The sequence below is a fragment of the Notolabrus celidotus genome, chromosome 4 (assembly GCF_009762535.1).
Source record: "Notolabrus celidotus isolate fNotCel1 chromosome 4, fNotCel1.pri, whole genome shotgun sequence".
Classification (NCBI taxonomy): domain Eukaryota; kingdom Metazoa; phylum Chordata; class Actinopteri; order Labriformes; family Labridae; genus Notolabrus; species Notolabrus celidotus.
In genome coordinates, this window is record NC_048275.1 from 25908166 (window position 1) to 25920671 (window position 12506).

Here is a 12506-nt window from a genome sequence, read left to right on the forward strand (position 1 = left end):
CTCATCTAGCCCGATGAATTCAATTATTTTTCGGGTTATTTGCTTAGCCTTTTGACTGTCACGCTCATACGGGCGGGTGTTGCCACCGTGGGCTGTGTTAGCTGCCGTCTGACTGATGCTGCTCCGGCTGTCTTCTTTTCATTCAAGTGAAGTGTTGGCTCTTTAAATGTCTTATTAAATTGGTTGTGTTGCGAGGTATTTTTTCGTCGCATGTGTTGCAGGATGCAAACTTTACACTCTTACAGACTGTATAAAAGTTCCACACGGCAGACATGTTTGTTGTGGTTTGCCGCTGCGCGCCTGCGCAGTGTGAAGGAAAGGGGGAGGGGGCACATTACACACAGGTCCTCTTCAGGCTGCAGGCTGCCAAGTATGAGCTACCGATGATGGTTTTTGTGATCGGCAATGAAAGGCATTGATCGGCATACGCCGATCACATACTTTTTCACAGAAATCGGCCTTTAATGATCGGTGGCCGATTAATCGGAGCATCCCTACAAAAAAGTGATTGTGGTTACTGTCTCCTCATAAGGACCTCCACTGTTGTGGTTGACGAAGAAATTATCTGAAGTCCCACCCCTTCCTGATTCTGATTGGTCAGTGGTCAAGAAGTGACATTGGTGATTGCAGTGGTGTTCTGAAAGTTGAACTTAACTGAAAGCGCTGAGAGCACTGCAATAAAAATCAGCTGAGGCTGAGGACATTTTTTGTGATGAGCGTTGAAAATGCCAAAATGCATGTGATATAGAAAATCGACAATGCCTGCACACAAAACATGATGTTGAAGCACACAGCCCCAGCAACAAAATGAGCATGTGCTTCACTGTGTATGTCAGGGGAGAAATGACAATTGTTATCTCCATCAGCCATCACCACTTAAAAGCGGTCTTAGGAAGGTAAGAGTATAACTACTGTTTACTTTGTGGGAATGTAGAAAGTTCCTAAAATTCAATAGTCAAAAATGTTTATTTTAGCGCTCCATATTTTGAAATAATTCTCAACATTTTTCAAGCCCCAGAATCTTGGACCTGTTTGCTTGTGTCATATGAGCCGAATCTTTGTTCCCCAGGCTTTTTACATATCTTCAAAGTAACAGTCATAACTGTAAACTTCCCTTTTAGCCCTAATCCCTTTGAGAGCAATATTTTACTTAGACCATGTCTCATCTACATCAAGTTGTCTTTGCCTTGATACTGTGTTTTATGTGGATCTTCAATTTTCCTTGTTATATGTTGAACATATCTGATACTACATGTTGACACATGTATCCTACCGCTCCACAAGGACACTAAGCGATTTCCTCTACATATGATTCCATTCCTTTTTGTGTGTGTGTGTATTAGATTATTTATGTGTGTGTGTGTGTGTGTGTGTGTGTGTGTGTGTGTGTGTGTGTGTGTGTGTGTGTGTGTGTGTGTGTGTGTGTGTGTGTGTGTGTGTGTGTGTGTGTGTGTGTTTGTAATGCCACTTATCCATTAGTTTATTTTTTCATCCTGTTTTCCATCACAAGCTTTGCGTTTACCTTGGCGGACTGACTGCAAAGCCTTGTGGGAAAGTGTCAGTGTTTTCGTTGGACACTGTCTTGTTCTTTGGCCGGTCACTTTACCAGCACTCTGGGCCCTGATTGGACATTTGAGTCCTCTGAGGGACATCAGATCACATGATAAGATCTCTCAGATCAGAGTAATAGCTGTCCACCACTCAGTTTTCAAGAATCAGAGAAAAAAATGACAATAATATACTCTAGTGACTAGATTGTTTTCAGACAGACATTGGGAAATCTTATAAACCACTGATATGGTGTTTATCTCTCCTTGTGCATTTTTACTTGTGTCTTTCAATAGAAATTCACAAAATATATTCAAGCAAACTTTGACTGTAGCTGCAACTGGGATAGTGTACCAAGTATTGTCACTAAACAAGAAGAAAACCCTTGGTTTTTGTTTGGTAACTGCTGGTGCTGCAGAGTAATATCTTCATAGTCCTCCATTGGCCAAAGGCTGAGACCCAAACTGGACCCTGTACCTGAGACTTATAGACCAAACCACAGCTTTTATCCTTATTTCACCCGTTCATGACTATCAGCTTGTTTAATGGCCTGTCTCCTTGTCGCCCATTACTTGCATGATGGGAGACCGCTAGACACCAGACCTCAGTCCAGACCTTTGTCTGGATATGTTGGGTATGTGTTGGGTTATTCAGACCTTCAGATGGTTTGTAAAAAAATTAAATGAACGCAACAACATGCAAAACAGTGCTTCAGAAACAGATGGGTGACGTCATGGATACAACTTCCATTATTTATACAGTCTATGGTGCATAGGCTTCGGCATAGGTACGTGAGCTACGTGGAGCTTCGCACATAAGCTACAGTGTCGATTTGACGGAGGAGTATAAACCAGGTTTAAGAGCTCAGCTTGACAGGAAGACTCAATAAAAAGGAAGCAGCTAGGAAGCTAACTTGGAAACCATATTATTCCTCTTTTGATGGATCTATTAAAATGTGATGTAAGATAAAAAATTTACAAGCAAATAATCTGCCAAATTGTTTGTTGGCTGAGAGCAGAGACGTCTCTGTTTAATGACTCTGAGGTTGGAAGGCAGATTTAACTACTTTTAGATGGACTGCTGAGAAATTTGGTACAACCTCTTGAGGTCCCTCAGTGATGATTCAATTGTTCTTTCTTTTTAATGCTCAGTAGTTAATGAAAAGCACACAGTATACATCTGTTGAGCATAAACATACAAGCCTGCTGATGTTAGCATTTCACTCAAAGCCCTGCTGTACCTGAATTCAACGTCACAGATCAGCCCTAATTACAAAAGATGATTATCGACCAAATGCAAAGTTTTCATTTCAACAATGTTTTATTGTGCTGAATATCAAAGCAAAAAAGTAAAAAGAACATTTAAAACATGGATCCGAGGATGCTGTTTCTTTTTTGAGCAAATCCTCCCATGTAACAATCATGTTGGCGAGCAAACAGGTGAGCCCGGCTCTCTTTGTAGGCAGAAAAACGAGCGTGCTGCTCCTCAGCCTTGAGCTGTCTTTTCTGGTCCAGCCTCTCTCTGTGGCTTCGGTATTTTTCCACCAAGCTTCCAACTTTAAGTTTGTCCAGCCACTGCTGCGCCACGCTGGGTTTAGGGGCCTTTGGCTTGTCTAAAGAAAAAAGGTGAGTTTAATACACAAGTTTAATACATACGAAATATTAATTAAACACTGCAGTGACCAAAGGGATCATAATTCAACAGTGAGGATAAAGGATTATGGTATAAACCTTCAGACTTCAGGCCTTGTTTTGCAGCAAAGAGGAGATAGGTGGAGTCATTTGGGCCGGGGTTTTCTTTCACAGGCGCACTCTCAGTTTTTTTTCCCTCTCCAACCCAGTTGTTATACAGAGTCTTTCTTCTGCCCTGCTGTTGTGTCACCTTGTGCTCAGAGGTCAGGGGATCCCGGCTGGCTGGGTCTCCTACCTGTGGCAGTTGACAGAGCTCAACCTCCTCCTGCCTCCTCTGCTGCTCTTCCTTCAGAGCACTGATAGTGTACCTGGGCCTTTTGCCCGGCTCCTCTTCAACCATCATCACATCTTTCCAGAGAAGACTCTCCTGCTTCAGCTGGTCTTGTTTGGCTTTCAGCAGGGCTTCTTCCTCAGAAGCCTTCCTCTCCTCCTTCTCCTCCTTCTCCTCCTCTCTCTGTCTTTCCAGACTTTCCTCTACTTTTTCTCTCTCCACTCTCTCCCTCTTGAGCTTCTCCGAGGCCTCCAGAGCGACTCTATGTCTGCGCTCCATCTCCAAGGCTCTCAGCTCCTCATACATTTTTCTCCTGGCCTCCTTCTTCCTCTCCTCATGAGGGATTTTTATGAAGCTTTTAACAAGCTCCATTTCAGCAGCAAGGGAACTCATTTTAGAAGTTTCTTTCTTTTAGTACTTGTGTCGGTTCGATAACAGTGCTCAAGATGTGTACTCTCTGGCAAGTTTGGGTGAAATGATCCCCCCAGGCTGAAGAGTTGTCTATGTTGTCATAGAACTATACAGCTCCTCATTGTTTCATCACAGTTAACATTCCACTCTGTATTAATGCTAACTGACCAGTGTTTCACACAGCTCCATATAAGGCAAATCACTGTTTATTACATATAGTATACATACTTAATACAGTATTTGGTGTTATATATATACATATATATATATATATATATACATATATATATATATATATGTATATATATATAAACAACAGAAGTTTAGATCAAGTGGCAACCTCCGACCGTGAGAATTGATGCTTTGTGTAAGTGTTAAAACTGCAGTTCCTCAAGTGTCCACATGAGGCTGGCTCCAGAAGTACAAGAAACAACATACATATGCAACATACATATGAACACCACACTGCTTTGGCAAGTGAAGATTTGTTTTTATGGTTCAACTTTAGTTTAACTTTGTATCATATCAGCCAATGATGATGTACAACTGAATAATTACTAACTCAATGCCCATTAGTAGAAACATTTGAAAGTAAGTTAGACTTGTTTCTGTATGCAGAACATAAACTTATGGACACTACTGTAATTTTGAGATTTTGTCTCAAAAGGATCTGCAGTCTAGCCAAAGCCTGCACAGATTGTATAATTTAGGGAACCCCTTCTTCTTGGGAATTATGAAACACAGTCACGACTGTTCCTCAAGGCCATCTTCTTCCATCACAAGCTTTGCGTTTACCTTGGCGGACTGACTGCAAAGCCTTGTGGGAAAGTGTCAGTGTTTTCGTTGGACACTGTCTTGTTCTTTGGCCAGTCACTTTACCAGCACTCTGGGCCCTGATTGGACATTTGAGTCCTCTGAGGGACATCAGATCACATGATAAGATCTCTCAGATCAGAGTAATAGCTGTCCACCCCTCATTTTTCAAGAATCAGAGAAAAAAATGACAATAATATACTCTAGTGACTAGATTGTTTTCAGACAGACATTGGGAAATCTTGTAAACCACTGATATGGTGTTTATCTCTCCTTGTGCATTTTTACTTGTGTCTTTCAATAGAAATTCACGAAATATATTCAAGCAAACTTTGACTGTAGCTGCAACTGGGATAGTGTACCAAGTATTGTCACTAAACAAGAAGAAAACTCTTGGTTTTTGTTTGGTAACTGCTGGTGCTGCAGAGTAATATCTTCATAGTCCTCCATTGGCCAAAGGCTGAGACCCAAACTGGACCCTGTACCTGAGACTTATAGACCAAACCACAGCTTTTATCCTTATTTCATCCATTCATGACTATCAGCTTGTTTAATGGCCTGTCTCCTTGTCGCCCATTGCATGATGGGAGACCGCTAGACACCAGACCTCAGTCCAGACCTTTGTCTGGATATGTTGGGTATGTGTTGGGTTATTCAGACCTTCAGATGGTTTGTAAAAAAATTAAATGAACGCAACAACATGCAAAACAGTGATTCAGAAACAGATGGGTGACGTCATGGATACAACTTCCATTATTTATACAGTCTATGGTGCATAGGCTTCGGCATAGGTACGTGAGCTACGTGGAGGTCGCACATAAGCTACAGTGTCGATTTGACGGAGGAGTATAAACCAGGTTTAAGAGCTCAGCTTGACAGGAACACTCAATAAAAAGGAAGCAGCTAGGAAGCTAACTTGGAAACCATATTATTCCTCTTTTGATGGATCTATTAAAATGTGATGTAAGATAAAAAATTTACAAGCAAATAATCTGCCAAATTGTTTGTTGGCTGAGAGCAGAGACGTCTCTGTTTAATGACTCTGAGGTTGGAAGGCAGATTTAACTACTTTTAGATGGACTGCTGAGAAATTTGGTACAACCTCTTGAGGTCCCTCAGTGATGATTCAATTGTTCTTTCTTTTTAATGCTCAGTAGTTAATGAAAAGCACACAATATACATCTGTTGAGCATAAACATACAAGCCTGCTGATGTTAGCATTTCACTCAAAGCCCTGCTGTACCTGAATTCAGCGTCACAGATCAGCCCTAATTACAAAAGATGATTATCGACCAAATGCAAAGTTTTCATTTCAACAATGTTTTATTGTGCTGAATATCAAAGCAAAAAAGTAAAAAGAACATTTAAAACATGGATCCGAGGATGCTGTTTCTTTTTTGAGCAAATCCTCCCATGTAACAATCATGTTGGCGAGCAAACAGGTGAGCCCGGCTCTCTTTGTAGGCAGAAAAACGAGCGTGCTGCTCCTCAGCCTTGAGCTGTCTTTTCTGGTCCAGCCTCTCTCTGTGGCTTCGGTATTTTTCCACCAAGCTTCCAACTTTAAGTTTGTCCAGCCACTGCTGCGCCACGCTGGGTTTAGGGGCCTTTGGCTTGTCTAAAGAAAAAAGGTGAGTTTAATACACAAGTTTAATACATACGAAATATTAATTAAACACTGCAGTGACCAAAGGGATCATAATTCAACAGTGAGGATAAAGGATTATGGTATAAACCTTCAGACTTCAGGCCTTGTTTTGCAGCAAAGAGGAGATAGGTGGAGTCATTTGGGCCGGGGTTTTCTTTCACAGGCGCACTCTCAGTTTTTTTTCCCTCTCCAACCCAGTTGTTATACAGAGTCTTTCTTCTGCCCTGCTGTTGTGTCACCTTGTGCTCAGAGGTCAGGGGATCCCGGCTGGCTGGGTCTCCTACCTGTGGCAGTTGACAGAGCTCAACCTCCTCCTGCCTCCTCTGCTGCTCTTCCTTCAGAGCACTGATAGTGTACCTGGGCCTTTTGCCCGGCTCCTCTTCAACCATCATCACATCTTTCCAGAGAAGACTCTCCTGCTTCAGCTGGTCTTGTTTGGCTTTCAGCAGGGCTTCTTCCTCAGAAGCCTTCCTCTCCTCCTTCTCCTCCTTCTCCTCCTCTCTCTGTCTTTCCAGACTTTCCTCTACTTTTTCTCTCTCCACTCTCTCCCTCTTGAGCTTCTCCGAGGCCTCCAGAGCGACTCTATGTCTGCGCTCCATCTCCAAGGCTCTCAGCTCCTCATACATTTTTCTCCTGGCCTCCTTCTTCCTCTCCTCATGAGGGATTTTTATGAAGCTTTTAACAAGCTCCATTTCAGCAGCAAGGGAACTCATTTTAGAAGTTTCTTTCTTTTAGTACTTGTGTCGGTTCGATAACAGTGCTCAAGATGTGTACTCTCTGGCAAGTTTGGGTGAAATGATCCCCCCAGGCTGAAGAGTTGTCTATGTTGTCATAGAACTATACAGCTCCTCATTGTTTCATCACAGTTAACATTCCACTCTGTATTAATGCTAACTGACCAGTGTTTCACACAGCTCCATATAAGGCAAATCACTGTTTATTACATATAGTATACATACTTCATACAGTATTTGGTGTTATATATATATATATATATATATATATACATATATATATATATATGTATATATATATAAACAACAGAAGTTTAGATCAAGCGGCAACCTCCGACCGTGAGAATTGATGCTTTGTGTAAGTGTTAAAACTGCAGTTCCTCAAGTGTCCACATGAGGCTGGCTCCAGAAGTACAAGAAACAACATACATATGCAACATACATATGAACACCACACTGCTTTGGCAAGTGAAGATTTGTTTTTATGGTTCAACTTTAGTTTAACTTTGTATCATATCAGCCAATGATGATGTACAACTGAATAATTACTAACTCAATGCCCATTAGTAGAAACATTTGAAAGTAAGTTAGACTTGTTTTTGTATGCAGAACATAAACTTATGGACACTACTGTAATTTTGAGATTTTGTCTCAAAATGATCTGCAGTCTAGCCAAAGCCTGCACAGATTGTATAATTTAGGGAACCCCTTCTTCTTGGGAATTATGAAACACAGTCACGACTGTTCCTCAAGGCCATCTTCTTCCATCACAAGCTTTGCGTTTACCTTGGCGGACTGACTGCAAAGCCTTGTGGGAAAGTGTCAGTGTTTTCGTTGGACACTGTCTTGTTCTTTGGCCGGTCACTTTACCAGCACTCTGGGCCCTGATTGGACATTTGAGTCCTCTGAGGGACATCAGATCACATGATAAGATCTCTCAGATCAGAGTAATAGCTGTCCACCCCTCAGTTTTCAAGAATCAGAGAAAAAAATGACAATAATGTACTCTAGTGACTAGATTGTTTTCAGACAGACATTGGGAAATCTTGTAAACCACTGATATGGTGTTTATCTCTCCTTGTGCATTTTTACTTGTGTCTTTCAATAGAAATTCACGAAATATATTCAAGCAAACTTTGACTGTAGCTGCAACTGGGATAGTGTACCAAGTATTGTCACTAAACAAGAAGAAAACCCTTGGTTTTTGTTTGGTAACTGCTGGTGCTGCAGAGTAATATCTTCATAGTCCTCCATTGGCCAAAGGCTGAGACCCAGGAAGACTCAATAAAAAGGAAGCAGCTAGGAAGCTAACTTGGAAACCATATTATTCCTCTTTTGATGGATCTATTAAAATGTGATGTAAGATAAAAAATTTACAAGCAAATAATCTGCCAAATTGTTTGTTGGCTGAGAGCAGAGACGTCTCTGTTTAATGACTCTGAGGTTGGAAGGCAGATTTAACTACTTTTAGATGGACTGCTGAGAAATTTGGTACAACCTCTTGAGGTCCCTCAGTGATGATTCAATTGTTCTTTCTTTTTAATGCTCAGTAGTTAATGAAAAGCACACAGTATACATCTGTTGAGCATAAACATACAAGCCTGCTGATGTTAGCATTTCACTCAAAGCCCTGCTGTACCTGAATTCAACGTCACAGATCAGCCCTAATTACAAAAGATGATTATCGACCAAATGCAAAGTTTTCATTTCAACAATGTTTTATTGTGCTGAATATCAAAGCAAAAAAGTAAAAAGAACATTTAAAACATGGATCCGAGGATGCTGTTTCTTTTTTGAGCAAATCCTCCCATGTAACAATCATGTTGGCGAGCAAACAGGTGAGCCCGGCTCTCTTTGTAGGCAGAAAAACGAGCGTGCTGCTCCTCAGCCTTGAGCTGTCTTTTCTGGTCCAGCCTCTCTCTGTGGCTTCGGTATTTGTCCACCAAGCTTCCAACTTTAAGTTTGTCCAGCCACTGCTGCGCCACGCTGGGTTTAGGGGCCTTTGGCTTGTCTAAAGAAAAAAGGTGAGTTTAATACACAAGTTTAATACATACGAAATATTAATTAAACACTGCAGTGACCAAAGGGATCATAATTCAACAGTGAGGATAAAGGATTATGGTATAAACCTTCAGACTTAAGGCCTTGTTTTGCAGCAAAGAGGAGATAGGTGGAGTCATTTGGGCCGGGGTTTTCTTTCACAGGCGCACTCTCAGTTTTTTTTCCCTCTCCAACCCAGTTGTTATACAGAGTCTTTCTTCTGCCCTGCTGTTGTGTCACCTTGTGCTCAGAGGTCAGGGGATCCCGGCTGGCTGGGTCTCCTACCTGTGGCAGTTGACAGAGCTCAACCTCCTCCTGCCTCCTCTGCTGCTCTTCCTTCAGAGCACTGATAGTGTACCTGGGCCTTTTGCCCGGCTCCTCTTCAACCATCATCACATCTTTCCAGAGAAGACTCTCCTGCTTCAGCTGGTCTTGTTTGGCTTTCAGCTGGGCTTCTTCCTCAGAAGCCTTCCTCTCCTCCTTCTCCTCCTCCTCCTCCTCTCTCTGTCTTTCCAGACTTTCCTCTACTTTTTCTCTCTCCACTCTCTCCCTCTTGAGCTTCTCCGAGGCCTCCAGAGCGACTCTATGTCTGCGCTCCATCTCCAAGGCTCTCAGCTCCTCATACTTTTTCCTCCTGGCCTCCTTCTTCCTCTCCTCATGAGGAATTTGTATGAAGCTTTTAACAAGCTCCATTTCAGCAGCAAGGGAACTCATTTTAGAAGTTTCTTTCTTTTAGTACTTGTGTCGGTTCGATAACAGTGCTCAAGATGTGTACTCTCTGGCAAGTTTGGGTGAAATGATCCCCCCAGGCTGAAGAGTTGTCTATGTTGTCATAGAACTATACAGCTCCTCATTGTTTCATCACAGTTAACATTCCACTCTGTATTAATGCTAACTGACCAGTGTTTCACGCAGCTCCATATAAGGCAAATCACTGTTTATTACATTGAGTATACATACTTCATACAGTATTTGGTGTTATATATATATATATATATATATATTTATATGTATATATATATAAACAACAGAAGTTTAGATCAAGCGGCAACCTCCGGCCGTGAGAATTGATGCTTTGTGTAAGTGTTAAAACTGCAGTTCCTCAAGTGTCCACATGAGGCTGGCTCCAGAAGTACAAGAAACAACATACACATGCAACATACATATGAACACCACACTGCTTTGGCAAGTGAAGATTTGTTTTTATGGTTCAACTTTAGTTTAACTTTGTATCATATCAGCCAATGATGATGTACAACTGAATAATTACTAACTCAATGCCCATTAGTAGAAACATTTGAAAGTAAGTTAGACTTGTTTCTGTATGCAGAACATAAACTTATGGACACTACTGTAATTTTGAGATTTTGTCTCAAAAGGATCTGCAGTCTAGCCAAAGCCTGCACAGATTGTATAATTTAGGGAACCCCTTCTTCTTGGGAATTATGAAACACAGTCACGACTGTTCCTCAAGGCCATCTTCTTCCATTGCTCTGTGGTCCAGCTTTGATGCTCATGTGCCCATCGTAGGCAGTGGACAGGGGTCAGCATGGGCACCCTGACTGATCTGCAGCTACAAGGGCCCATACACAAAAAACGTGATGATCTGTGTGTTCTGACACCTTTCTACCAGAACCAGCATTGCCTTTTCAGTAACTCAAGCTCCAGAAGCTTTTCTGCTAGTTTGGACCACACAGGCTAGCATATGCTCCCCTGGCACATGAATGAGCCTTGGCCACCCATGACATCATTGCAGTTTGACTGCTTTTCCTCTCTTGGATCACCTTTGGTAGATACTGACCACTGCAGTCTGAGGAAAACACCACAAGAGCTGCAGTTTTGGAGATGCCATCATACTTTGGCTCCTGTGAAAGTTGTTCACGTACTTAGGCTTGCCCATTTTCCCTGTTTCACACCAACCCTGAGGCCAAAATGTTCACCTTCTACCCGGCCACTGACTGGTGCCATTGTAACTACTTAATCAATGTCAGTGGTCATAATGAATTTGACAAAATATGCGTGTGATTTGGTGTAAGTCATATGCTGCTGTGGGCTCAAAGGTAAATGTTAAAAAGGTTATTTGTTCCTTTTTTACGGCAAACAAATTATTTGAGGCTCATCACTCGGCCTATCTGAATCATTTGGAATTTTCTCTGCCTCAGAGCATAAGATATCTGCTGGTTCTCTATAATTAACAAAATTAGTTTTTGGCTTAACCAGATAACATTTTTCAACTGACACTGATATCTATTTTAAAATTTACATCATATTTTTTCTAAAAAACTAAAGCATTTCCTTATCTACCCAGATCTGAACTCCATGTGTGTTGCATGCTGTGAAAAATCGGTCTCTCGGCTTCTATTAGGAGTGAATAGAAATTGTATGACTTCTAAATGGGCAGTTAATCAAATCATGTGGCCTCATAAATCAAATTCCACTGACAGTCTATTTTTCCTTCTTTTTATCTCTCATCCTTTTTTGGTAATCTCACAGTTCATGACCAAGAGTCCAAACAAGCGTCTGGGCTGTGTGGTGGCTCATGGTCTCGAAGAGGCCATCAAACTCCATACGTTCTTCAGAGAGATCGACTGGACGCTGCTGGAGCAGAGGAAGATCAGGCCACCCTTCAAACCACGCATCGTGAGTTCACACGGAAAACACAAATGTTTGACCTTTGCTGTTTTCCCTCTGTTCTAAATGACTCTAGATTTCATTTTACTCAAAAAGAACCAGTTTACCTCGTGGCACTTCTTTATACAATTGGTGCATTGACATATACTTGTGAAAAAGCATCAATAATTGTAGCAATTGCCCGTAGCACTGATATATTCCATGCAGCCTCAAGATCCCCTGGAATGGTTTACATAAGCTCTATTAAAACAAAGGAATTTTAAGAATTGTTTACCAGTCCTAAGTCAGACCTGAGAAAGATGTTTTTACAAATCTTCTTCCCCAATCTGCCTCATTATGTACCGTTTTTAATGCTATGTACTGTTTTTAATATTTTTATGTTTGGGTTCATGCTGTTGTAAGTACCAAAGTTAAAACCCAGGTAACTAACTTGATACAGTGTACAGTTATGGCCAAAAGTTTTGAGAATGACACAAATATTACATTTTCACAAAGTCTGCTGCTTCAGGGTTTTTAGGTGTTTTTGTCAGATGTTTCTATGGTATAATGAAATACAATTAGAAGCATTTCATAATTATCAAAAGCTTTTATTGAGAATTACACAGAATTCATGCAATAAGTCAATATTTGCAGTGTTGACCCTTCTTTTTCAAGACCTCTGCAATTCTCCCTGGCATGCTGTCAATCAACTTCTGGACCAAATCCTGACTGATGGCAGTCCA

The 12506-nt window shown here is 41.3% G+C and overlaps 4 protein-coding genes across 5 annotated transcripts in view; 1 reads left to right on the forward strand and 3 right to left on the reverse strand.

Moving 5' to 3' along the window:
- LOC117811288 (protein kinase C epsilon type-like) overlaps positions 1–12506 on the forward strand; it is a 95319-nt gene that overhangs the window by 75863 nt on the left and 6950 nt on the right. For both annotated transcript variants that reach the window (XM_034681472.1, XM_034681471.1), the window contains one exon: positions 11647–11793. In XM_034681472.1, coding sequence (XP_034537363.1) covers positions 11647–11793 — 147 coding nt within the window. The remainder of the gene's footprint in view (positions 1–11646; positions 11794–12506) is intronic.
- LOC117811291 (trichohyalin-like) lies at positions 2847–4045 on the reverse strand. The gene is made up of 2 exons (XM_034681475.1): positions 3279–4045; positions 2847–3160 (listed from the first exon to the last, which is right to left on the reverse strand). The coding sequence occupies exons 1-2, from the start codon at positions 3901–3903 to the stop codon at positions 2910–2912; spliced, it is 876 nt and encodes a 291-aa protein (XP_034537366.1). The 5' UTR covers positions 3904–4045; the 3' UTR covers positions 2847–2909.
- LOC117811290 (trichohyalin-like) lies at positions 6036–7241 on the reverse strand. The gene is made up of 2 exons (XM_034681474.1): positions 6468–7241; positions 6036–6349 (listed from the first exon to the last, which is right to left on the reverse strand). The coding sequence occupies exons 1-2, from the start codon at positions 7090–7092 to the stop codon at positions 6099–6101; spliced, it is 876 nt and encodes a 291-aa protein (XP_034537365.1). The 5' UTR covers positions 7093–7241; the 3' UTR covers positions 6036–6098.
- Positions 8811–9999, reverse strand: LOC117811289 (trichohyalin-like). The gene is made up of 2 exons (XM_034681473.1): positions 9243–9999; positions 8811–9124 (listed from the first exon to the last, which is right to left on the reverse strand). The coding sequence occupies exons 1-2, from the start codon at positions 9865–9867 to the stop codon at positions 8874–8876; spliced, it is 876 nt and encodes a 291-aa protein (XP_034537364.1). The 5' UTR covers positions 9868–9999; the 3' UTR covers positions 8811–8873.